Source organism: Octodon degus, unplaced genomic scaffold (assembly GCF_000260255.1).
Source record: "Octodon degus isolate 3935 unplaced genomic scaffold, OctDeg1.0 scaffold00073, whole genome shotgun sequence".
NCBI classification, from domain to species: domain Eukaryota; kingdom Metazoa; phylum Chordata; class Mammalia; order Rodentia; family Octodontidae; genus Octodon; species Octodon degus.
The window spans coordinates 4,066,984-4,094,058 of NW_004524649.1; the positions used below are offsets into that span (position 1 = coordinate 4,066,984).

A 27,075-nucleotide genomic window follows, 5' to 3' on the forward strand; every position below is an offset into this window, starting at 1 on the left:
ACAGACACTGAGCAGGGCTGGAGGAAGAGGAAGGGAAGGAGAGGACCAGACAAAGGACAACTTCGTGGGTCTCAGCCCTAGGTGAGGTCTGACTCAAGGGGGACTAGGGAAACATCTGTTCACAGCCCAGCTCCTGAAAACTTTTCCTGGAGGGAAGCTCTCCCGGAGCAATTTACAGCATTCCAGCCTGAGCTTCCTCTCTGCCAGAGTTCTGAATACCCTTTTACAAATCCAAGCTCGGAGGACCCTGGTGTGCAGGAGGAAGTGGCATCCCGAAGGCAAAGCCAGAGAAGATGAGGGGCTGGGCCTTCTTTGCGACCCTTGCCGCGGCTAGCCCACCTCTCCTGGAGAGCCACGGCTCTCTGAAACCGCGCTGACTGGACAGACCTAGCTCGAACTGACCCTCCAGCGTCTTGCCTGTTTGGGCTGGGCAGACTTCCAAAGAAATGCACCCCGGGGATAGTTTTTTATGAGGGGAGGGATTCGGAGAAATCTGGAGAAGATGCCCAAATGCCGCCGAGTTGTGGGTTTGCGAGTGTGGGTCAGAGGACGTGGGTGGGTTCCTGGGGCCGACAGGGGGCGCGCTGTAACCGTGGAAACGGTGCCCAGCGCGCCAGGATGTCTCGCTCTGGCCACCCGGGTCCACTCTTTAAAAGGGTCAGGACCTCCTCTCCCTGGGCCTGGCTTTTTCTCTTTCCGGTGTTTTTTTGTTTTTTGTTTTTAATAATTTCTAGGACTAGAATTCCAACCGGGAGCAGCACCAGAAAGGGGTGTGGGTGGCTTAGAGCTCTCAAACATACCATTTATAGCATACAGACAGGGCCTGGCCATATTTTTCTTTGGAGGGTTCAATTCCAAGGACACCGAAAGCTGCCCAGTTGGTGTCATGACTGGCCTTTGTGTGCCAGTGTGGGGTGGAGGGTGCACTGCATTTGGGGACCTGTGTTGTGTGGTACTTCGATGTCTTCCTGCCCGGGCCTGCATAGAAAGCTTTGAAAAGCAGCTACTGCCTGTGCTTCTTTGCATCCCCTTTTACAACTCCCACATGGCACTGACCCAGCCCAGGGGGCTGCTGCAAGGTGCTGGGCTCTCAGGCCCCCTTCCAACTCACGTTTGCCAGTGGGCGTACACAGCTGCAGCTGGGATTCACTCTTCCAATGGTTGCAAACTTTGGCTTGGGGCTGCCCTGTACTGGGAAGGCTAGGAATGCCCTCCCTACAGATTGTCCATTTTGGTGGCAAAGGATGCCTTAAGATGCAGCATCTGGTACAGTCCCAGGGGTCAGGTCTGGGGAAGCTGCTGTGCTAACTGGCACGCCTTCCAGGCTGATCCTCAGCAGGCCCATGTTTTCCATCTTGGCTGTCCGCTCAATGGTGTCTTTTGCTACCTTCATCCTGAGTCAGGCTTGGTGGGCCAGGTCTACCGTCTCCCATCTTGTCCCTGTCCCAGGGCCACAGGCTCCTAACCAAGAAAGCAAGTTCTTCCTCTCTCAGCACTGGTAAATGTCCCACTCCCAGATCTGGCTGGCTGAGGCCTGGGTGGCCATGGATGGCTAGCCCAGGATAGCTAGCTCAGGATAGCCAGCCATTCTGCACTTAGCTGCAGTGGCAGTGAAATGTATGGTTGCTGAAGTTTCTGGTTTTCTTACAAAGCCCTTCTGGCGGGGAGAGAGGACAGGGGCCCTCTGGAAGCCACCCTGTACACCTGTATCGATCCCTTTTCTCTCTCTTCTCCTGCCCCACACCATCTGTTTGTTTTAGTTAGGAAACACTGTGGGTGCCTTGCTCAGGACCGGAAAAGTCTCTTGACTGTCAGAGAGAAATCCTAACCGTCGGCGGCAGCGAGCTGCCTGGGGCCGCGGGAGCGAGAGGACAGGGCGGAGGACTGTGAGGCGACCAGGTTTTTTTTTTTTTTTTTTTTTTTTTTGCGAGATTTTGGGCCGCTGGGGACCTAACTGTCACCGGGCAGGGCCTGCTGGGAGCCGCGGTGGGTGAGTTCAAGGTGTGTACACAGTTTTTCTAAATACGACAGCGTTTTGCAAATTGGCTGTCACCTGCTTGCTGTTTTGACAGAGAGTGTGCACCCAGAGAAAAGAACCCAGGATAAATAAATCCAGCTCCACCGCGGCTCCCTGGAGCTCCGAGGCCGGACGCGCCTTTGGACGCGAGCAGCTGGCGGCGCTCGGCGCTCTGGGGCAGGGCGGGGACGCGGCCCGGGGCCGATCCGGTGGCCCTTTGCGGTGCCTCCATGAGCTGTGGGCGACCCGGAGACCTCGCAGGACAGGGGCTCGGCCCGAGCGCCCCTGCGCGAGCTTCCTTGGCAGGCCAAGGTGTAGGGCGCGGGGTCCAGGGTGCGGGACGCCGAGGGGCAGGTGCGGAGCGCCGGCCTGGGCTGCGTCTCACCTAGGTGTGAGCTGATTATTCAAATGGGCTGCCCGGGTCTGGGGATTGGAGGCCCGCGCCGCGCGCCGCGCTATATCACCAGCCGCCCACGTCACTGCGGCACTTGTCCGCCGCTCGCTCCACACCTCCTCCCCCTCCTCCTGCGCTCCCCCCGCCCGCCCCCGCGCCGCCAGCTTCCCGCCGCCGCGCGGCGGTCGCCACTGCCTGCCTCAGCCTCCTCTCAGCAGCCTGGAGCACGGAGCGACACGGCACTGGCGCCCAGGCAGCGGGGCTCGGCGCGGCATCAGGGGCTCCTTGGCCCCCGCCTCCGCGCTCACCCGTGCACCCTAGCTCACAGCCTGGTCCGGCCGGGATTGAGCCGCGCGGTGCGGCGGGGGGGCGAGCGCTGGGAGGAGGGAGCCGGCCCTGGGGGCTTTTTTTTTTTTTTTTTTTTTTAAGAGGGTGGGGGTGGGGGCGGATTGTCGGTCGTTTGTTGTGGCTGTTAAATTTTAAACTGCCATGCACTCGGCTTCCAGTATGCTGGGAGCCGTGAAGATGGAAGGACACGAGCCGTCCGACTGGAGCAGCTACTACGCTGAGCCCGAGGTGAGCGCACGGGATCGGGGCGCAGCGGGCGGCGGGACCCGGGATTGTGGCCCGGCGCGCACCGTCCCCCACCCGGCCCGCTCAGCAACCGCCTTTTCCGCCCTCCTTCGACTCAAATGGGTCTCTTTTTTATACGACACACTGTTAGCCTTGAGATAATATTAACTTTGTGATCAAATATTGACTTGCGGCGCCTCCAAATCCTCTCCGTGGCCGCGCCACGCACTATCCTAACAGAGTTATGTTTGGCGGCGCGCGGCTGGGGAGGGGTGGGAGGTCGGCCGGAGAGGGTGGGGGGCGGAAGAGGAGAGGTGGGCCAGAGTCGGGCCCGGTGGAAGCAGAATCTCAGATTCGCCACAAAGAGAAAGAAAGTTGGCGGCTGCGAAGCCCCACCGCCAGGGTTCCATCCCCAGCGCTCTGAGCCTCCCTAGTCTCCCACTCAGAGCCGGGAACAGCGCCCCCGATTCGCACAGCCCCAGCGCTCCACCTCCCCGGGGACAGGGGTAGTGGGTCCTGGAAGGAACGCGAGCAAGGGAGACCCTGGGACAGTCTCCATTTGTGCCTCCTCAGGCAGTGTCCTAGTGCTTTCTTTCTGGGATTAAAGGTGGCCATGTCCAGGGACTCTGGGTTTAGGCGCCCACTCAGCATGCGGGCGGGAGAGTTTGGGGAGAACCCGGAGGGGGGGCACTCTCGGGGCGCTCCGGGGAGCTGCTGTCTCAGGATCTGGGCGAGGCGCGGAAGCTCTCGGAGCGGGCTACTCCCCCGGATCAGCCTCGCACCGCCCGTCACCTCCCCAGGGGTGCTGGCCGTTCTCCTGAGAGAAGTGCGCTCGGAGTCCAGGGCTCGGGGCCCGGAGGAGGCGCGTCCTCCCAAAAGGCAGCCCCAGAGGCGGGGACCGCAGTTGAACAGGCAGCGGGGGTGTGGGCACCTCGGAGGCGCGGCGCTAACGCTGTCCCCCTTCCCGGCTCTGTCTGCAGGGCTACTCCTCCGTGAGCAACATGAACGCCGGCCTGGGCATGAACGGCATGAACACTTACATGAGCATGTCGGCGGCCGCCATGGGCAGCGGCTCGGGCAACATGGGCGCAAGCTCCATGAACATGTCCTCGTACGTGGGCGCGGGCATGAGCCCATCCCTGGCCGGCATGTCCCCAGGCGCCGGCCCCATGGCGGGCATGGGGGGCTCCGCTGGCGCGGCCAGCGTGGCGGGCATGGGGCCGCACCTGAGCCCCAGCTTGAGTCCACTTGGGGGCCAGGCGGCAGGGGCCATGGGAGGCTTGGCGCCCTACGCCAACATGAACTCCATGAGCCCTATGTACGGGCAGGCGGGGCTGAGCCGCGCACGCGACCCCAAGACCTACAGGCGCAGCTACACGCACGCTAAGCCGCCCTACTCGTACATCTCACTCATCACCATGGCCATCCAGCAGAGCCCCAACAAGATGCTGACGCTAAGCGAGATCTACCAGTGGATCATGGACCTCTTCCCCTTCTACCGGCAGAACCAGCAGCGCTGGCAGAACTCCATCCGCCACTCGCTGTCTTTCAATGACTGTTTCCTCAAGGTGCCACGCTCCCCAGACAAACCTGGCAAGGGCTCCTTCTGGACCCTGCACCCCGACTCGGGCAACATGTTCGAGAACGGCTGCTACCTGCGCCGCCAGAAGCGCTTCAAGTGCGAGAAGCAGCTGGCACTGAAGGAAGCAGCGGGCAGTGGCAAAAAAGGCACAGCGGGGACTCCAGCCTCCCAGGCCCCCCTAGGGGAGCCCTCCGGGCCGGCCCCAGAAACGCCAGTGGGCACGGAGTCGCCGCACTCAAGCACCTCGCCTTGCCAGGAGCACAAGCGTGGGGCCCTCGGGGAGCTGAAGGCACCCCCCTCCGCAGCACTGAGCCCTCCGGAGCCTGCACCTTCCCCAGGGCAGCAGCCCTCTGCCACAGCACACCTGCTGGGCCCTGCGCACCATCCCGTCCTGCCGCCGGAGGCGCACCTGAAGCCGGAGCACCACTACGCCTTCAACCACCCGTTCTCCATCAACAACCTCATGTCCTCAGAGCAGCAGCACCACCACAGTCACCACCACCACCAGCCGCACAAAATGGACCTCAAGGCCTATGAACAGGTGATGCACTACCCCGGCTACGGGTCCCCCATGCCAGGCAGCTTGGCCATGGGCCCCGTCACGAACAAAGCTGGCCTGGATGCCTCACCCCTGGCGGCGGACCCTTCCTACTACCAGGGTGTGTACTCGCGGCCCATCATGAACTCCTCTTAAAAGGACAGCTGCAGGCCCGGCTGGCTCCAGCAGCCCAGGAGAAGAGCGAGAGACAGAGGAAGCCAGTAGAGGCTCCAGGGAGGGGCTTTCCAAAAGTTACAAGGGAGGAGAGACCCAGGACACCTCCACCCCAGACAGACATTCCTGCTCACATTCTCCTCAGCCTGTGCTCCCCAGGGACGGACACACGGATGCCTGGCATTCTGTATAAGAGGGAGGGGGAAATAGTATAAAAAGAGGAAAAGACAAAAATGCTTTTGGTTCCCATTGCTCTGTAGACTACTGTTTCTCTCAGCACCTGCAGATCCTGGATTTTTTTTTTTTTTTTTGTTATTGTTGTTGTTCTCTTTCATCGCTGTTGTTGCAGGGAAGATTTACTTAGAAGGAAGAAAAAAAAACTTGTATGAGTGACTCAATGTAAAACCACGTAGTTTTAACAGAGATTGAGAGGGTTGTACTATTGTTTAAAGAGACAGAAAAAAAAATGACGTAAGGGTCTGTTGTAAATGGCCAACAAAAAGCAAAAAGAGCATTCCCATTCTCCACACGGTGAAATCCAGGTCTCGGGTCTGATTAATTTATGGTTCCTGTGTGCTTTATTTATGGCTATTAAATGTGTATTCTGGTAACAAGGCCCAGAGTTCCACAAATCTATATTAAAGTGTTATTACCGGTTTTATCCCTTGAATCTTCAAGGTTTTCTTTGTCTTTTCTTTTTAATCTGACTTTAAAAATAAAGAATAAACATATAAATTGATTCCAAGGAGGGAGGTAGACAATAGTTGGTGGCAGGGCTTTGTGTGGTTGGGGGTAGCAGACTTTACTCACTTTCTCAACATTTTATTAAAATATTAAAGTTAAGCTTTTTTTTCCCCACTGTGAGCACACAGCACCTACGGCCAATGGCCCAGTTTTCATCTCATGTCCCTGTCCCTCTCACCACACCTCCTTCCCTGCACACCTCCATCCCTCCACCACGTTTAGGGGGTGGTGCCAGCCCTCTCCCTCCAGCATCCCATCAAGGCCAGTCTCATGAAGTACTCAATCTGGACTTTAACTGTATGTATAGTGAAACACAGTCCCCTGTGGACCATTCAAGCAGGTTTGTTTTTAAAACTGGGATAAAACCAGTCTCCACCTGTCTCCACAATGTGTCTGGGCTGTGGAAGACAGCACGGCCGGATGTCTCTCTTAGACCGGCGATTGGCCTGTTCTGGGGAAGCCTAGGCTTCATCCGCCCCTGCTGTTTCTACCTACGCTTTATCAGAGCCACTGAGCCTAGAATGAATTGCAGATTCCTAGTGCAGCTCTGTCCTTGCACCTGAGCTGACCCTGGTAGCCTCGTCTGGAAAGGAGACCAGGCCAGGTACACACGTGGCTAGATGAGGCAGCGGACGACATTCCACTTCTCCTTCCTAAACATGAGGTGTATGTGGGACTAGGGCTGCAGTAAGGGTCCTTAGTGTTGCTTATCAAATGATCTTGGCAGGTGGGGCATCCCAGTGTCTTAAGAATTATTTTTCACCTTCACAACAAGCCCTGAGACCGAGCAAAGCATCCTGCTAGGCCAGGATTCCAGGCTGGCAATATGGGATTACAGCCCAATGCATGAGGGTACTTTGTGGAGCCTTCAAGGAAACTCCAAAAGTAGAAGGATCCAGAATACATTCTTTCAAACTGCGTTCGCTAGCCCCACAGGTGGCCTGGCTGTAGTGGAAACCCCGGCAGGCAGCAAAGGCAGCCCAGCTTGGGCTCTGCCACAACATCCCTGGGCCTGCCAGCCACTGTCTAGGGAGCCGCCTGTGGTCTGTGCTCAGTAAAATCGCACTGGAGCCTCAGAACTTCAGACTTGGTGCTTCTGTTTCCTAAGCCTACGCGTCAGCTTCGGAAGCTAGATATTGGGGCTTCCTGAAAAGAGAAACTCGGGATGTCCCTACAGGGTCCAGGTCTTGGACACCGCAGACCAAGAGCCCTCCGCCACCTCGCTGCGGTCGGCGCCCCTCCCACTCCCAGGCCTTCCCACGCGCTGGGAGGGGGGTTGCTCTTCCACCCACCCCCGCCCTCAAATCCCCCCTTTTAACACGCCACATTGTCCCAAGGAACACAAGGAAGAGAAATGGGGGTGGGTGCGGAGGCCGGCAATCAGGCCGTCTCTTCCCCTGGCAAGGACACACACGTCGTGAGCCTGGCCTGAAATGTGTCTCATTATCACATAAAAGGCTCCCGTGGCGAAGAAGCCGAGAGGCAGGGCCGGGGGCCGAGTGTGGGACAATGAGGGCTGAAAGCGCGGCCCTAACCTGCTATGTTTCCTATCGCTCCCCCATTGTGCGAGGGTCGTTTTAAACTACTTAACGCGCCCCCCTCCACTGATCCTGCCCGCAAGATAGAGTTCTGTAGGAATACCCGAAAAGGAGGTCGGAGCTGCGCTTCCCGGCTTTGCTGCCTATGGTGCTATTCGCAACCCCTCCCCCGCCTGGTTCCGAGCGGACGCCCCATCGCCTCCGCCCGCCCAGCTCCGTGTCTTGCGGGGTGCAGCGCGCCCCCTCTCTCGCGTCCTTCTCCCCGCGCCTTCCTTTCGCGCGAGGGTTTAAGCAACCGTGATGTGTGAATAAACAAAGTCAGTAAACAACCGAAAAAAACATGCTAGATCCGAATTCCAGGAGGGTAAACTCCCCACGCCACGTCATACCTCAGCAAATTTGCACAGATATTATATTGCCTCCCCCTCCTTTATTATTCTTTTTTTTTCCAAGATCCCATTGTACTTAACTGAATTTTATAACGCTGATCGATATCTTGGTAAAATATTCATTTTTAAACTAGCGGGCAGTGAAATCTTTGCTTTGTGTGCTAAAGTCAACAGTCGCTGGGTTTGAGCTCAAATAAATGCAGGGATGCCCAGGCTCGGAGCAGTCGGCCGCCTCCCTCCGCGCGCTGGACGCTCCACCGCCGTCGGCCGCAACAGCCGCCGCTGCCGCCCACAGACCTGGTCACGCAGGTAGGGAGCGCGCGGCTCCCCGCCTGGCCGGGTCCTCTCTCCACAGGGGCCGAGATGCCCGGCGGGGCCCGGGGAAGACGCCCGGGTGGGAAAGGGCTCCAGGCTGCGCAGCTTGGAAGGCGCGCAGTTGGGGGTCTAGTGCCCCCCCCACACACACTGAGAAACCGAGACAGGTTCCTGCCACCACTCGGGCTGGGGACTGAATCCAGAGGATAGTATGGAGGTGGCGTACAGAGTGGGATCGGCAGGAAACCGGGTACCGGGTGCGGAGCGCGGAAGTCTAGGCGCGCCCGGCTGAGGTCTGGACTCGGCTCCTTCCGCGCGTGCGACCTGGCCCGGCGTGGGCCTCAGGGGTCGTGCCAGGGCACAAGGGAGGGGCAGCTCCTTTCCAAAGAGCACGCGAGCATGCCTTTACTCACAGGCGGGTTCTGCGGCGAACAGGCTAGGAGCCTGGGGGACTTTAGCTGGGCCCTGGACAGTAAGCCCGAAACTGGCCGCGGCGGGGCCTTTGTCACCTCATTGTCCCGGCCACTCAGCCGCCTGTGCTGGGCTTGGCTCAGAGCCTCTAGGACGTGGTAAAATTGGGCGCACTTTTGCTGCCTGCGGGAGGTGCAGACCTGGGAAAAGTAGCAGCTCCTCAGCTGCAGGGACGCCTGCCTTTCCGGGGCAGGGTACAGAAAAGGTTTCCCTAGGGGCCCACCTACCCAACACGCCCCCTCTACGCTACGATCTCCCCAGGGTCTTCTAGTTTTACGCCAGGGCGTCAAGGCATCCTGCGGGGTCCTTGATTAGTCTACGGTTTGCCTGGCTCTGGGACGCTTCAGGTCCTTGGTGGAAACTGCCTGCCACCCCAAATGGACCGTTTAGCTGTCGTGCGCCGCCTTCACCAGATCGCTAAGCCCGGTGAACAGGGATCGGTCTCAAGGACGCGTGGACTCAGGGTTGATGGCGCACTTCTGGCTGTGCTGTGCGCATTGTAGGTGGCCCTGTCGTGGCCTCGATCCGTGCCCACAGTCTCCGAGGCCCAAGGGGACTCGCTGCCTCCTCTAGCCGGGTCTCCGCCTCGCGTGGCTGGTGATCCTCCCGAGCGAGGTAGTGCCGGCAGGACACAAGGCAAGGCTAATCGTTTTTAAATAATTAATGTTTCCCCGTTCCGCTGGTAATGCAGGGCCTCCAATCCGTTGATTACTTGTCATTAGACGAGTGTCGCCCCACGGCCTCCCCTCGGGCCTTTGAAGGCGCGCGGTCACCTAGCCCAGCCCACTCCACGGTGGAATTAAAAGGTGCCTGGCCTTTGAGAGCCGAGAGCAGAGTAGCCGAGGCCCTTAATTCGCTGCGAGTTTTGAAAGAAAGACCCTCGCTGAAGAGATGTAATCTTTCAAATGGCCAATTTAAACGCCTGATCTTTATCTCGGGCCTCCTCGGCTTATGCGGAGCAACCAGCCTTCCCCGCTTTGGGCCCTTTCGAGGCGGGGGTGGGGCTGGAGAGTGAAGCGCTGGGCCCAGCAGGCCAGGGTGGAGGCGGTGGCCAGGCAAGGGAGGCATCTTTCAAATTCTAAGCACCGGAGAGGCTGAGACGCACCTGGCTGGAAGCAGTGGGTGTCCCTGAAGCGTGGCAAAGCCTTCCCTGAGAATCATCACTGGTCAAGATCAGGGGGAAAGGCAAAAGAAAGGGATCTGTACCCTCCATGTCCCCCACCACTGTGGACATGGGACTGCCCAGCAGTAAGCAACAGAGCAAGCCTGAGGCTTGAGTGCTGCCCTACAGAGCGGAGCCGTGCTCCCAGCACTGGTGGTCCCAGTTTGCTGTCTCTGTGGTGACAGAAGAGGCAGGTGTCAGACCTCGAGTGTTTTGATCATTTGGGGACAGCCTGGCCACCAGCCTGGGCAGCATCACCTGGCAACCCAGGCTAGCCACAGGTTGGCAAGTGAAACTAAAAACTGTAAATGCACAAAACAAGAAAAAAGACCCCAAAAGTTTGCAACTTGATTTAAGGATACTTATTGTTTATGTGTATCAAATGTTTCTTTCTAAGGTAAAGATGAAAGGGGCTGGGACCTGAGCCGTGTGCCCTGGCTGAATGAAAGTCATGTACTGTGTTTCTGTCCTCCTGGACAGCTGACCCCTCCTTGGGCAGACCTCAGACAGCGCTTCTCCAGGACCTTGGGTTCCAGGACCGGTTCTCCTCCGCCAAGAGGTGGGGACGCACAGACAGACAGTGGGGTCAAGGGAGAAACTTAAAAATGAATGGTGGTCCAGGGATATAGCTCAGTGGCATGGTGACAGCCTAGCAAGTGCAAGGTCCTGAGTTCAATTCCAGTATCAAAGGGAGGGGGGAGAAGAAAAGAAAAGAAAGAAAGAAATAGATGGAGAAAAACCCAGGGCCTGCTTGCCTGGCTGCTTTAGGGGTTTTTGATGAGATGCTTCGGATATGGGCAGGCACACAGCAAACAAAACACGCCTAGCCTAGCTGTGTCCCCAGTGAGCTCAGCAGGGGTCCCACCTCCCAGCCTCTGCTAAAGACAGAACTCCCAGGGACTTCCCGACCCTGTCGCTCCAGGGGTTGCTCGGAGGCCTAAATCCCGGGGCATCTCCCACATTCTGTTCGAAGCCTTCCTGCTCACACTCTTATCCCCTTTCTCCTTTCTTCTTTAAAACAATCATGTGTGTCCCCCCTCGCGCCCTCCCCCCATTGTGTTTGTTGATGACCTAACACGCTCACACCAAAAGCCACACACAGAAAACTAACAGTGTGGGATGGGAGGAGAGGCCAATTATGGCTAAGGCTAACAAGCGGGGAACACCCAAGTTGCAGCGGGCTGTCTCCTGGGAGACTGATGGAGGCTTATTTTACAAGCTGTAATTCCGCTGGGTCCCCACTGCCAGACAGGGGGTGATCCTCCTCATCCTCCCCTGCCCTGCACCCTCGGCCTCCTCTGGATCTCCTGCTCCTTCCTCTCCTCCTCTGCAGGGGAAGAGGCTGCTTTGGGCTGAAGTCTTTCTCTTGTCAAGGAGGGAAGACAGGGTTACTTTAGTAGCTGTTCTTCAGAGCCACGACCTCCCTCAGACCTCCAAGCAGACGGTCAGAGCCACCATCACCTAATTTCACATTAGAGAAGCACTGATTTGCTCAGTATCTCTCTCTGTCACTCTGTCTCTCTGTCTCTGTCTCTGTCTCTGTCTCTCTGTCTCTCTTTCTCCACCCCCCCACCCCTCTGTGCTATCTAGCACAGCTAATAGCCGCAAGTGACCAAAGAGGTGGGGGAAGACAACACAAATTAAGTTACTTTCATCCAGGCTCAAGCCCTCAGGGCTTCCCGTGGCCAGGGCTTGGGGTTAGACCCCCTCTAGCTGATTGGAGGTGGCGAGGTTGCTAGCAGCACTGGGTGTGAGGCCCCCAGTACTCTATCAGATGCAAATGTCAGGCAAGAAGGAGAATGTGGGCCCCTAAAGCATGAATGTGTGAAGTGGGGTCCTGGAGAGTAGCGCTGGGGCTTTGGAGGGAGGGTTGGCTGTTTTCAATTCTTGCCTCTGCAACCCACTTGCACTTGCTTGCTTGAATATTATGAACTAGATTTTCTTCCCATAGGCAAATCAGGGCTTGCATTGTTTCACTCACTGAAAACAATAAAATTCAGGTTCGAGGAAAAGCAGAGATGTTTTGGAGCAGGTCTGGCCAGAAGCCCAGCAAATCAAAGGACTGAATGCCTGTGGACCTGGAGTTGCTATTTCCATAGAAATGTGATCTCCATTCACTCCTAGATCTCTCTCTCTCTCTCTCTCTCTCTCTCTCTCTCTCTCTCTCTCTCTCTCTCTCTCTTTTAGAAAGCAGGCACAATTGTCATGGGTTCCACAGGGGGAATTCTTGCTTGCTGAAAGAACAGCATATAATTCCTAATTTGGAATCCCAAATTAGATAAAAGCGCATCACTTGAAAATGTAAACTGCCATCGTCGTGGGAATGTTTGGAAGGAGTGAAATGCAGGGCAGGAGCCCTTGGGGGAGGGAGACCCTAATTCTGTGACTGTCACCACAAAGGAGTGGGGCACACTGACCCAGGCGAGGCCTTGGTGGCATCCTCAACACTGCAAAATGGATCAGGATATCAATCTGTGTTCTCTGCTGTAAAATATGTAACTCTGCCAAGCTTCCTGCCTGATTTACCTTCTGGACCTCATTTTAAATCTAAAATAAAGGAGATTGACTTCATTTATTGTGCAGTTCTTAGCTACATATTCATCCATTCCATCGATTCATTCATTCATTCATTCATTCATTCATTCATTCATTCATTCATTCACGTTAGTACATTTAGCATTACACCAGCTGAAAGAAGTAATAACTTCAACTACTATTTTGTTGGCTGAAAAAAAAATTGCCTGCTGCTCAGAGCAGTGTCTATTTTTTGGCAGAAATTTTGATTGTTGGTGTTCTATCATGAGAGGGTTTCTCGTTGTACTCTGATGCCCACCCATGACACACACACTTGTTTTCTCTCTCTCTCTCTCTCTCTCTCTCTCTCTCTCTCTCTCTCTCTCTCTCCTCTTTCTTTCCCTGGGGATTGAATCCAGAGGGCCTTCACCCTGAACTACAGCTCTAGCACTTTTATTTATTTATTTTTTTCTTGAGACAGGGTCTTGTTAAGTCACCCAGGTGTTTGACTTGAACTTGTGATCTTCCTAACTCAGCCTCCTAGGGTTGGGATTGCAGGTGTGCGTCACCATGCCTGGCCCCTCTTGTTTCTTTCCCACAACTCTATTTAACTCCACCACTACTGAGTGGGTCTCCCTGGAGTACAGGTACCCTGTGGGGTTGCATCAGGCTAAGCTTCCCAGGCCCCACTGGTGGCAGGCAGAATTGTTGGGTCATTGGCACTGAGCTCCAGTCTTTAAGCTGGATGCTGTCTAAACTTCACTTGCTCCACAGACTTGGACCCTGGTCCCTCCTGCTTGCAATAATGGGCAGCGGTCTTGCCTTGAGCTTCAGGTTTGGGAAGTGAGCTGTGTCAGCAGAGGAAGGCCTCTGGAGTGTAGGAGGGGGCAGAGGGAGCCAGGACAAGCTCCAAAGACTGGGGCTGCTGTGCCCAGGGCAGATTAAAGGGGGGGGGTGTGGTGGCAACTCCTGTGACCACGGTCCCAAGAGCTGGCCAAGGGCCCATTCAGACCTGGCTGCACTCTGCTGTCCCTGAAGCCAGGGCCAGCTGGCCACTGCTGGCAGAGGAGGCCACAGAGACTCAGTGGCTCAATGACTTCAGTGCTGTGATTTGAAAGGAAAATGCCAGGGGCCGTGCTGGGACAGAGCATCCAACACCTACAGCACATCCGGTTCCTTTCAGAGCTGCATCCTAGGACCCTATTCCTCACCAGAGACCTGGCAAGGGGGCTGGAATGCCTTAAGAGACTCTGACCTCTGACCTCCCCCTGACCCTCACCTGGTGTCATGACAACACAGGTGATAGCACAGCTGGCATGCAAGGCTGCCCACAGCTGGCCCTCACACCCAGGCCCCATAGCCTAGGAAAGACCCACAGATCCAAATGAGGTTCCCCCAGCATCTGCGTGAGGTAGTGTATCTCTGCACCCTACAGGCCTACCGGCCAAGGGAGGAAACAAAGCGCGCACACACACCCTGAGGCTGCAGGTGGACTGGGGTGACAGGAACCAATGTGCCCTCTTGTGCCTAGTCCTTGGGCACAGACGGAACCAGGCACATATACCTGAAAGAGTACGTTTCCCCTCTCTCCGCTCTCTGTCATTTTGAGCATCTGGCTTCCTGTGGAGTTGGGGGTCTTTTGCTGTGACATTTCAGGGAAATTTAGATTGGGGGCCTTAGTTCTAGGCCAGATCCCCACCTACATGAGATGCCAGGGGCCTGAGGACAGAAGACCCCCCAGAGCTGCACGGAGGTCCAGCCTGAACTGGAGTCCCCTCAATCGGGCTGTGGGGGGATAGACTGAAGTGGGTCACAGTGGAACACAGGTTCCCACATCTCCGTTTATCTGCCCTTCTGACGCTACTGAAAGCAGAGAATGCTGGGAGAGGGCTGATTATGAGGAGGGCAGCGGGGAGAGGGTCCGGGTCCGTATTTTGTCCTCTCTCCATTTTAGTTGCCACCCTCTCTCAGCGGCAGAGTTTGCCAATTAAAGACCAATCTCTCTTGATTTCTTTGCTTTCAAAGGACATTTCGATTCACCCAGGCAGACAATTAAATCCCCCTCGCGCCGCTCCCTTCCCGGCTCGGGAGTGAGATGAGTCCCTATCTCCTGCGGCTCCAGCGGAGTAAGAGCTGATCTCAGGTCTCACCTGCAGTTATCAGAATGCCAGGCTCATTTAGGAAGCTCAACTCGGGACCCTCGGTGATCCCTTCATTGATTGTGGAAAGCATGGTTTAGATTTTCCCCACGCTCAGTAAACAACTAAAAGTAACTGCGCGATTTCGCCTTGGCTTTCAGCCGGCTGGCTCTCTGGCCCTCGCTCTCCTCCCTCCCTCGTTCTCTCTCCTACACACACACACACACACACACACACACACACACACACACACACGCAGACACCCACATACACTCTCTTTCCACACACACACACACACACACACACACACACACACACACACACACGCAGACACCCACATACACTCTCTTTCCTTGCCACAGGTCTCTGGACTCCCATTAATCACGTACGGACAGTCAGATTACAATCCCTTTATAATATTTATAGCTTATCCTCCTTGCAGCAGAGAATTGGGGTGGGGGGCTCAGTGTCCTCCCCTGGGCACTGACTTCCGTGGGGGATGTACCTGCCCTCCAAACTGTCTTTGAGAACACAGGGCTCTTTCCCAAGCCCCTGCCGGTCACCTCTGGAGTCCCCACCTGGCTAACACACTAGCTGGAGACTACCCAGCCCTTCCGGCAGGCCTCCCTTCCCCCACCCAGGCTTGGCCTTTGCTAAGCCCGGCGCAGCTCTGATCCAGCCGATCGAAGGTGGGGGTGGGGACGTCCCAGTCGCCACACAGGAGCGGAGCTTTTGCATCCCTCCAGCTCTGCTGGTCCACAGAGATCTCTTCGGGTAAAAGTAATTAAAGTGGCAAACTGACTCCAGGCACCAAACTTTTAAGGTCCTTAACAAGAGCCTCACTTACTCCTCAATTACTAATAAAAAGGAAAGACGTTCCCTATTGTCCAGGAGTCCCAATTCTCTGAATAGACCATTTGTTCTAATTAGACCCCTTCATTAGCTCTAACTCTAGGAACAGGTTTGCTAGAAGCCGCTGCGATGATGGTGGCATACAGTTGCCTATTTTATAAAAATAGACATAATCACTAGCCGTCCAAAACATCTAAAACTTCAGTACCAATCCTAAATGGTGACAATTTAAATCCAATAGCTGTTTTTAAGAAGGCAAAAGTTAAGGAACTGTGCTCCCAGAAGGTTTTGAGCTGTCAGCCTGCCATGAATGCTTTTGTAAAAATTAAGGCACTTTCTCTTTCAAAGTTGGTTCTATTTCAAATGGAATTCTTTTCTTGTTTGCTTAAATTCCTTTCACATGATAAAAGACATTTTTTCAAATTCGATCACCTCAACTTCAAATACCAGCTAGCTTTCAGCAAAAAGCTTTTCAACAAATCTCATAAATCTAATTTCTGGATCTATGCATCTCCAAACACCAAAACCCTAATTGTTTTAATGTTTTAAAAAATCACTAGTGTTGTCCACAAACCCTCCAATTTACAAAATCCTAGAAGTAAAACAAACCTTGTCATTTGTAAATTAGTGATATTTAAGGTAAAAATATTTGCTCCAGTAACAGTCATGGATAGGAGGTAAGTATTTATATTTTAAAGAATGGATCATCGTTCTGAGAATCAGATAGCTATTTTTTATATAAGGTGTGCCTGGACAAAAGAAGAAAGTTTTGCCATCTCTTTCTCCTTTCTCTTCCTGGTGTAATTTTGTTGATTGAGTGTAAAATGCACTTGGAGTCTTATTCTTGAATTACAATAATTTTGATGATGCCATCTAGTTTTTCCCCACAATGCCTAGCCTAAGATGCATTTGAGGAATTAAATGATAGAGGGTTGGTGGACACAAATTCTGGGCGTCGCAGATCACAGAGGGTCGCAGTGCCACTCCTGGTTGCCGTTTTATGAGCAGGGACTCTGCTCTGCTTTTTTTGTTGAAAATCAGCTTTGATACGACTAAAACTAATTATGCAATTTCATTTTACATTTTCTTACGTTATGTTTGACATGCCAGCTCTGCGGTGTTCATTAAATGTGTCCTGGCACAATTTCTTTTTCTGTATCCATGTTTATCCTTGTGGCTATAAAATTTACATTAGGAGTATTTCTGGGAGGAAATGAATTTCTCACTTCTGGGTTGTTTAAAATTATAAACCCATTAAGGTCGTGTTTCTGGGTAAAGATTCGATCGATTCTTCGGACAGGGATTTGTTTTCCTTACTGCTTCCACTTTTGTAGTGCTCCTTCAAGACTCCTAGCACTTTGCCTAAGTCTGGTGTAGAGAATTTTATTATAGTTTGCCACCTCTGGAGCCCAGGCAAAGCGGTGCTACGTTTTGAAAAATGAATCAGGAGAAACTTGCAGATATTTTGAGGGCTCGAATATGTAACCTCCCACAACACTGTGAGATGAGCGTCATTCTGTTTGGTACAAGGGGTGAAAAACAGGACCCAGCGGTGTTTACATGTGTACTGGGCCATGAAATTGAATATTATCAAAGTTGAAAAATGCAAATCAAATTAAAACGAGAGAAAATTGCCTTTGGAATTATAGCGGCCTGGAGACCCCCAATGTTTGCTTAAATGGCAGCATTACAAAATGAAAAGCTTCTGAACCGCCCCCAGTTTCTCCTGTCCCCTACCCCCCAAACACGAAGCCTGCTGTTTTACTCTCCTAGGAAACAGGTTTAAACGTGGGTTCAGGTCACTCGCCATCAGCGAAGATCACCCTGCGATGTAAGTCTCGTAAGCACGCAAGGCCACCCTTTCTACAAGTGTCCCCCAACTCTGCCTGCTTCAGAAGCTGAGAGACACACCTTTGCTCTTTCGGGCTATACCTCGGGCAGCGCTCTCTTCGAGAGCGCCCAGCACCGGTGAAGCGGCCCTCGCGCGCGTCCCCAACCTGCATGCTCAGGGCGCACGGGGCACCAGGCTGGAGTGCAGGGACCCTCGAGCTCTCGAGGCTGGGACCCTGGGGACCCTGGGGACTCCTCCCGCTCCTCTGGACATCTGCTTTTGGACAGAGCACTTTCCCAGGCAGCTAAACATTACTGGCCAAGAAAAAAAATCTGAAAAGCACAAGGTAAAGGGACAAGGATTTGATCGCTCTAGCCCCTTGCCAAGTCTCAGAGCTCGGGAGACCGACCCCACCCTGTCGTCGCAGCCTGGGGACCGCGCGCCCTTCTCTCTCGTAGGGCCAAGGTTGGCCGGGGGGCGCCCAGGGTGGGCCGGGGACAACGGACAGCGGCCACGCCCAAAGCCTGGACTGGTGCGGGGAAGGGGTTGGGACCCCACGGGCTCGGGGTGCCGGGTGGCGGTGGGTAGGCTCCCGAGGAGGTCATCGCTTTCCTCGACCCGGCCCTGACTTCCCTGCTCAGAGAAGCGCGGTGGTCTCCGTTCCCCTGCGTCCTACAAGACCCGACGGCCCGGCCAGGCCCTACTACTTGGACTCAAACCCCGACCTGCTTCCTGCCAGGCCTCCGGGTGCCGACCGGCTCGGGAGTTGCTCTTGATCGGATCCTCTAAGTCGTGAGATCCGGGACGTAGACAGTGTGTTTCCGAGGAAAGCTGTGCTGAGCATATGTTTATTTTCAAAATCAAGCAAGGGCAATAGCAGCGATTAAAATGAAATATTTTTATTTCCTCGCACGTCCTTCCGGACTCATTTCCCTTCAACCACAATTTTCCCAAGCCTGTTAGCAGTGACAATGAGCGAATGCCACCGGTAATTTAATTTTCCTGTCACACTAAATAGAGCTACATTGTAACCTTAGATCTACTCCTACTGATAGGATCGCCTTGTTTTACCATTTGCACCATAAAGACCCCCAAAAGGGACACTGTATTGTGACCTCTACTCTTGAATTATTCAAGAACTTAATGACATTTTCCATTTTAAAACGGGAACTAATTGCCATTGATGCGAAGCATGTGACCTTCTGGGGTTGCCCAGTATGGGAATGCAGGCATCCTCTCGCAGAGCCTGAGCCGGAGAAGGCAGGTAAAAGCTGGAAAACCTGTCGGCACCTGAGCGAGTGGGCACTGAACCCACACTTCTTCAGCTCCACCCACACAATGATGGGGAGCACATATACCCTTCTCCTGACCCCCAGTCTGTGTGTAAGCTCTCGCCAGTTTACCTACATATTTTTGAATAAAAAGTGGCTTTTTAGGTAGGACAGGGAGGGAATCGCAGAATGTTAAAGTGGAATATCCCTTCGCAAATGTGAGACTACTTCCTGTGACATCAACCAAAATATACAGTGATCCGGTCTCTCCTTTTGTTGGCTTTTCTTTATTTCATTAGTATATACTCAAAGGGGCAAGAAACTTACTATTGCAAAGAAACTACACCTTAGTATGTGCAGTTGGAAATTCTCTCCTTTTTTATTTTTTGAATTTTTGAATTTGTTTTGTTTTCTCACTCCTGCAGTAACTTGAAAATGGATGCTTATCTTTCTTCAAAGTGAGCAGACTTCCCGTGTATTTCCTATTGTCCTTTTGTTCTTTCCCTCGTCCAGAGGAAAGCAGAGGGGGAGAATGGGCTTCTACCCATGTCCTCGGGTTTATAAACTCGCACATCTGACTCCAGATCTCCGAGGGGGACCCTGGTACAGCTGCTCCTGTCCACAGCTGCTCAGCGTAAGTGGAGTGGAGAAGCTGGGCAACGAAGCATCGCCGTGCAGCGCGGGCTGCAGATGCTTCTCTGAGCTTTTAAGGGATGCCTGAGGGAGACCTGGTAGTTTCTGGGAGGTGGGGTGGCTCCTCTCACAGTGAAGCTCCAGTTACCCTGCTTGGCGCCTGCTGTGTGCTCCGTTGTGGAGCTGCATTTCTGTCTTACTGAATTTCCAATAGAGAAGACGAGGTGCATTGGACCCTCTCACCAGGTTTCGTGAGCCCCGCAAGACAGGACCACATTCCGTGCTGCTGCTGCGTGGCACTGGGGGAGCGATCCCTGCTGTTGGAAGAGATTGTTGTAAAGCGCTACACTCAAGCTGCATAACACAGCGACTGCTTTCTCATTTCTCTGAAAGAAAATTTTCTCTCTGGTCTTATGTGCCCCTATGTTCAGTAAGTAGCAGGAGACGTTGAATAAGGATACAGAGTGTGTTCTTGTTGTTGTTGTTGTTGTTGTGTGCAATGCCTTGTGTGTGCTAGACAAACACTCTACCATGGAGCCACACCCCAGCCCCAGACATGTAGCTTTTATTGTTACACAATAATGATATTCTAAGAAGTGTTAAAAAAAAAAAGGTGTTATGACTTGTGTTGAAATCATTTTACTGGTCAGATGTTAAGTTTAGTTTTAGAGATTTTTCATTTATTTTTCCGCTTGTAAAAATGTAAACCACTTGTTATAGGCTCTAAGCCACAGCATGAATTATCTAAGTTTCTCATACTGTGCCTGCCCTTTCTAGTGTTCTACAGTAATATTACCCAGGAATTTTTCTCCACAGTGACAGTGTGTTTTAAAAATGAAAATTTCATTTACTATTCTAATTGTCACATAGAAAATAACATTTTTTTTCCATTCTAAAACAACTGCCTAGGGCCAGGGAGATAGCTCAGTGGAATAAGTGCTTGCCTGGCAAGTGCAAGGTCCTCAGTTCAATCCCTAGTACCACCAAAAATAAATAAAATAAAACAACTGCCTCCATATAGGGCGATCTGAGGGATCTTATGCAATATGGAGAGCCTGTGGTATCTGATGACAGGGGAGGGATAGGAAAGGAGCAGGTGTGGGACTGGGGAGGAGGGAGAGACCATGACTCCACCCTCCCACCCCCACCACCATGCTAGGAAAGCATTCCCTCCCCACTGGCCTCTGTGGAAGAGTGAAATCTCAGCGCCTCTGCCATAGGGCACAGAGACCTTTCTGTTTTCCTGTCAGGTGGGCTTCCATGTCTCCATCCATGCTGCTGTGAGGGGGACAACATACTTGTTTGTATGGGTATTGGTGAAAATCAAGACTGCTGTGTACTTTGGGTACAGAGCATGCACGCACAGAAGGGAAGAATGGGGCTATTGTGGAGGGAAGCATAGCAAGCCCAGGAGACAGGCAGGCAGCTAGGTCACCGGGCTCCCTGGGGCGCTCAAGCAGCTGGGGTCCTGCCTGGGTCCCGAAGTCCTCCTGCCAGGCAGCCCCTTATGCACTTGTTTCCTCTCACCTGCAAAGATTAGGACTTCTAGCTAGCGCAGTCTTTTCAAATGCCAGAGCCAGCAAAGTTAACAGTAACTTTCTGTCTTCTTGTGTTTACCTGCAGGTACTGGATTTCTGGCTGTCCATTTTTCTTCCTCTGTGAAATAACATCATATGCTGTGGTCACTCATAATAACTTTGAAAGAAATCCAGTTTTTTCTGTTTTGTGAATATTTATTCCTTAAGTGTGGATTGTGTTGCTGGCCACACTAGGCCAGAATTCTTCCTAAGCAGGAAATGTTAACCTAGCTGAAGAGGACAGACACAATGTCACTCCTCAAGGACCGTTTCCAGCACAGTGTTTGTCACTGATACCGGCAGTACCTGCTCTAGTGTGTTCTCTCTCCTCATGGAAATTGGGGAATCAGAAACTCCTAAAAGATTTTCTGGGGGCCGGGGAGATGGCTCAGTGGAATAAGCGCTTCCCTGGCAAGCGCGAGGGCCTGAGTTCAATCCCTGGTTCCAGTAAAAAAAAAAAAAAAAATTCTGTGCTGCGTGAAGCTCATGTACTATTATTGGTTCTCTAGAGTGCCACTTCATTTAATTAATAATTAAGCCCTGGGGAAAATTATGGAATTCATCCTGGACTCTTTCAGAGCATTATTTTAAGGGCAGCGACCTAGCGCGGAGGTCTCTGCTCCGGGCTCTGGAACACGAGGTCGCCAGAGCATTATTTTAGCCAGGAGAATCCGAGGACTTTTCCCACCATAAGTATTCTTTCCAAGCAAAATTTTAACTGTGGAATTTTCTCTATGTTTCATCTAGATTGGCATATGCACAGTTCCTGAAACAAAAAGATGAGTTAGAGAAAGACAGTTGTACCTGTGTGTGATTGCAAGCACGAAAGCTTCTCCCACCCTGAGAGTAGCCCGCAAGGCCACAGCCCGGTCAGGTGGCCCCTGGATGCTTCCCTGGGAGCCGCCAATGGCTGGAGACCAAGGCATGAGGCAAGCGGCCAGACTTGCTCACAGACAGGCGGGTGCGATTCCAGATGGGCTCCATGTGCCAGCACCGGCCGCCCAAGCAAGGGAGAAGGGAAGCACAATTCCAGTGCTGCAAAGCTGCTCCAAGGCTCCAGGCCAGCAGATGTGAAGGTGCTGTACTGCTGTCACACTGAAGTCATGGCTGACAAGGTGCCCAAGGATGTGTTTGGACCTCATCGCATGACAAATGAACCCTAATGCAGGCTGCAACTGCGGCTCAGTGCAGCGGCGCTTGGCCAGATGCCCAAGGCCCTACCCAACACCCCAGCATCCAGCCAAATCACCACCCACCAAACAACAGGGAAGAAAAAAATGCGTGACAGTTTTAGAAAGCTTTAGCCTCACACTGAGTGACCTAAGGCATCAGTTCTTCCCAGGGACCAGAGAATGTCCATGAACTCAGTGATCTTTGGAGCCCCCGGAGGGCTTGCTTGCTGAGCTATACAACCCTGCAGAGAAGCCAGGACAGGAGCTGAGCTGGCCGGCCACTCATGGGAAGGGCAAACCAGCCCTCTCAGGGGCCTTGAGCCCAAAGTACCCTGAAGCAGCCCTGCCATGCTATCTGGGCTCTGCAGAGGCAGTGCTGGGGATGCAGTTTTGGGGAGTGGAAATGAAACCAACCCTGTTTAAGGTAAAAAGTCAATCCCAAAAGCACACGGAGTCATTCATTCCTCGGTCCCTTTAGAAAGCCGAGTCATGCACAAGCCAGCATTTGCCACACAGTGGGAACTCTGATACATGTGATTTTCAGGATGCTTTATCTCTGTGGAGAGGATTCAGGAGGCCCTTGAAGTCCTCAGCCCTAAATCCATGTTACTAGGGAAAGGCTGTATTTTTTTATTTTTTATTTTTTTTCTTTCTGGTAGATGGAGGCTTGAGCTGGGAGAAACTCTGACCAGGCCAACACTGTGGCTGAAGTGGCACACAGGCCCTAGTATGGTCTGCAAGGCATTTACTAGCCTGGCCCCTCCTTAGGGCCTGCATTTCTAGAATAGGAGTCAGCGCTGGAGACAGAGTGTGGCTGGCTCTTTCCAGACACAACAGTTCATTTTATAAATTTTATCTCAGGGGTATGCAAAGCGCGTTTATTTTTCACTTTTATCTCTGGAATTGCAGGCTGATCCCATCCATATAGATTGATTTTCTTCAGGTAGGTAATGAAAAGTACAGTGGAAAATCACACAGCAGTGCTCACGACCCTAGTCTTATATCCGTATACAAATTGGTTTATTATTTCATTCTATTACAGATGCGTCCCCCTCCCCCTTTTTCGTACTAGGAAAACTTTTAGAAGCTCTGTGTGGTGGGTCTCCCTGAATTACCTCCCAGAGGCAGTGGTGGGGAGGGGAGGTGGTGGGCCCCCATTTCTGCCTGTTCACTGTGCTGATGCCCCAGAGCGGCCCTTCTGAGATGTCCCCAAGCCGTCTACCCCCCTGTCTGCCCAGTGTCTTGTCTGCTATGGATGTAACTCTTGAACCTTTCTGGGTGACAACAAAAGTGCCCATCCACACACACATCCTACTGCACAGGTGAATTTTTTTCACCCCAGGCAATTCTAAATTTTGTCACGATGCCTGCAGGAGACAACCCCCTCCCTCCCAAGCACCAAGAGGCCAGGGGTGAGAGGGTGACAGGGATAAAGGCCACACTGAGGGACAGCTTGGAGCCAGAATCTTGGAGGGAGCGTTATTAATAAACATCTTCTGGACATTAGCTAGCCCGTGGAGCTTGCTGCAGCTTAAAGCAATTAATTCAGGACACTGACTTAAACTCTCCAGGTCTTTGACAGCTTGGAGCCGAAATAAAAATGCTAGTTCTCCCGGGAGGAGAGGCGGCCGGCAAGCTCTCTTCTGGACTGTTTGCTCACAGGCCCCGCGAGCCGCTTTCCTGCAGAATGAAATGCAAGGGCACAAACAATGTACCAGGGAGAGAATAGGAGACGGGAAGGAGCAGTTTGAACTATTTGCTCAGCAGAAGGGCACCACAATGCTGGGCTGATGCTTTTCCCAGGCATCCACTGTCCCTGCTTTGGGGTCTTTTGTTGTCTCTGTCCCCTCTGGCCAGATAAGAGCACAGCTGCGTGCTGCAGCTGAGCGGCTGCCTGGTCCCCTCCACCTTGGTTGCCGTCTCTGTGCGGCTTCCTGCTTGGTTCCACTTGGTCCCCTAAAACAATTTTTGCAAGGAGTGTAGTGGGAGAGGAGGGGAGAATGCAGGGGCAGAGGGTTCAGGACTCCCACATTGCTCAGGTCTGATTCCTGCCTCTGAGCCCAGGCTGGGACCACTCCCTGTCCTTTTGGGTTTAGAGATTTGTGGGGCTCCCAAACCAAATGCTGCCTTTTGTGGGGAAAGTGTGTGTGTGTATGTGTGCACGCACGCATGCACATGCATGTGGGTGGGGTAGTGTTAGTGAAGTGCAGAGAAGAAGATTTGAGGCCAGCCCACTCTTTGCTTTCAATGGTCAGACTTTTTCAGCTGCTAAAAAAAAAGGGAAGTGTTTTGGAGCAGCCAAATTGAGAACTGTCCAGTTGTGATTTGTCACATCTGAAAATTACTCTGGATTTCTTTCCACTTACCTTGTTCAGAGTTCTAATGGATAGCGGTATCCAGAATCAGAGTAAGAACCAGGCAAACTAGCTATGGGACAAAAATATCCTTTTGTAAGTGCCACCAGTTACGCTTATAGTAAGAGTAAATGTCACCTGAAATCATCAAAATGTTCTTTCACATTTGCTCTTTTGAATAAAGGCTTATTTTAAATACTAGAAAAGGAAGTAGACATGATAATAAGGTAAACACCAGCACAGGCCTGGAGATGCAGCCCAGGGGGGAAACACTGCCTGGCTTGTGAAAAGCAGCTAGGCCCTCCACAAATTAACAAAAAGTACAAAGTACAACCACTAAATCTGAGACCTCACGCAGCTTTGCACTGTTGGATGTGTGTTCTCACGCAGAGAGTGCTGCCGCTGGTGTTGTTTTTGAAAGCCAGACTACAATGGATAATTTCATTCTAATAAGATCGATTTAGTCCGAATGGTTTTATAAGGTGAAAAGGCAAAAAGTTTAACACCAAAGGAAATGAATGGCTTTCTATGACTGTTACATATCCACAGGCCGAAAAACCCCCTGAAGGAAATAAAATGTTTCAACTCTGTGTGTGTGTGTGTGTGTGTGTGTGTGTGTGTGTGTGTGTATGTGTTTGTATGGGTGTGTTTTTCACTGAAAACCCGGCAAAAGAAAGCTCTTCCTCTGCCTCTCCTGCTGGGTGGTCAGAGGAAAGGCCACGAAGCCAAAGGCCTCCCATTGAGACGCTGCTCTGCGAAGAGCTGGCCTCAGGTGCTGCTGCCCGGATACCTGGTCACCTCCTTATTGTGAGGCAGGCTCTGTGCTGGAGGTGGAGGGGCCACGCCTGCCCCCACAGCCACCGAGGGTTCCCAGCTACGAGCTCTGTGGCCAACGGCATGCCAAGCTAGGCTGCAGCAGCCCTGCCATCCTGCCATGCCCTACGAGCTGTCATCCAGAGGAGCTTCTCAGTAACTGAACACCAGTGAGTACCATGTTTGGCTAGAGAGGGGCGGGTGTGTGTGTGTGTGTGTGTGTGTGTGTGTGTGTGTGTGTGTCTCGGAGCCTTTTGTGATGCAGGCAGAGAGGGGTGACAAGTGGAGAAAGGGTTCATTTAGACATTTGCAAATGTTTGATGACACCATGAAAACAACCATGGCAAAAACCCTCCGAAATATATCTTGTGCTGTGATGTTTGCCCCTGTGTGGGTAGGCACTTGAGACCATGATACCGTATCAGAGAACGCTAAATATAAAATTGTAAAGCACTAGTTGGTCTGCTTTGATTTTTGCAAGTTTATGCTTTAAAATTTTATATTTTGTAAAAGAGACATCATAGTCCATAACAACAGCACGAGCACTTTTTCTCTTGCCCGATTCAGTGCTTCAGCTAAATATATTCTGTCTTCATGTGATCTGAGGCCAGGTCACATTAATTTGGGTGAATATATTCCTTTTCTCTCTAACTCTCAAAAACTGTTTCAGGCATTTTTTTTTCAGCATGGAATATTAAGGTGAGTCTGAGAATTCTGTTGAATTACTGGGAATAACTCAGAGAAGCAAGTGGGGCTCTCCTTGCAGAAAAGGTTTTGCTCTGCTGAAGTGAGCGTAGATTTGTGCTTTCTGCAAAAATACGCATGCAACTGGTTGCCCAGCAAACCTCCGTGGGAGAAGTGCCACCGAAGGGGAGGGCAAGGACACGCTTTATAACGACTCAAGTTTAGAGGACCATGGTGGGATGCAGGGGAGAGTGATACTGATCTTACCCGAAGGGGCTTGGACACCACACCAGCTGCCACAGTTTGATTAATGAGGCATTAAGGAGATCGAGTGACACTTACAGCTAGTTACTTATGGTGCTAATTTCAAAACACTTTGCAATAGACAAAGAGACTCTGCTCATAATGCAAAGTAATTTGTGATGTGTTCCTGGCGAATGCATTTAGCGAAGCAAATATAGTTATGCAGAATTTAAATTAAGGTTGACACTAATGTAAACAGAGCCCAGGAACCACTGTCCAATAATTTGATGAGGACATGGATTTTAATCAAGCCTCTTCCACTAAAATAGCAATTTAAATCCCATCGTTTAAACTGGATAAAATGCTTAAGCTGTGAAGGTTGAGGGAAAAAATAGAAATTTACTGGAAAAGAAAAAAGAAATACAATATCTGTCGGGAAAACACTTTGCTTGAAGAGAGGGCTTTGTGAGGTGATATAAAAATCAGGATGATTGTGAGGGCAGAGCGTGGGTGTTTAAAAAGCTTTACCATGTGTCTTTTTTTGGTGTTGTAAGGCTGTGGCTGGACGCATTTTGATGGTGTTGATCTCAGAATAAAAGAAAACTCCTCTTCCTAAGAAGTGGAGGCTCTAAGCTGATTCTGAGACTCCAGAGTGTTGTTTATTTTATTAAAAGGTGAAATCCTCCCTGTGCCATGGGTTCCTAGTAGAGCTGAGGGAATTCCCTGTGGGCTGGGGTGGATCAGGGCTGCAGGGATTCTGTTCCCAGTGGGAGTCCCAGGGTCCCCAGTGGGCATGCATGCAGGTTTTGTCTGGGTGTGACAGTCCATTTTCCTGGCTGCCGGTCCTTGGGAGAGGGGTCCGCTGAGGAATTAACATTCATTAAAACACCAGCAGCCAAGGTCCAGCATAGGAGGTTCTGTGTACAGAGTTACAACTGAACGAAACAGCAGTGCAGCCTGTTGTGCTCTGGGAAGGAGAGACGGTGAGGTTGGGCAAGTTCTCCTGGGCCTCCTGGCCCACTGCTGGCCAAGGGAAATCCTAAATTCCCTGAGCTATGACTCTGATTGCTCCAAGTCATGTGAACGATGTCTTGTG

General features: G+C 52.3%; 1 protein-coding gene across 6 annotated transcripts; it reads left to right on the plus strand.

The window, feature by feature from the left end:
- Positions 1 to 2,043: 2,043 nt before the first annotated feature.
- Foxa2 (forkhead box A2) lies at positions 2,044 to 25,533 on the plus strand. Of its 6 annotated transcripts, none has more exons than XM_023720140.1 (3): positions 2,045 to 2,767; positions 2,918 to 2,987; positions 3,965 to 5,948. In XM_023720140.1, the coding sequence occupies exons 2-3, from the start codon at positions 2,919 to 2,921 to the stop codon at positions 5,258 to 5,260; spliced, it is 1,365 nt and encodes a 454-aa protein (XP_023575908.1). In that variant the 5' UTR covers positions 2,045 to 2,767; position 2,918; the 3' UTR covers positions 5,261 to 5,948. The 6 variants fall into 6 exon arrangements, 2 of the variants coding, with proteins under 2 accessions (XP_004635638.1, XP_023575908.1); XR_002821996.1 differs by lacking the exons at positions 2,045 to 2,767; positions 2,918 to 2,987; positions 3,965 to 5,948 and adding exons at positions 8,056 to 8,258; positions 21,461 to 24,030; positions 25,248 to 25,533; XM_004635581.2 differs by having other exon boundaries at positions 2,044 to 2,987.
- The last annotated feature ends 1,542 nt before the right edge of the window (positions 25,534 to 27,075 follow it).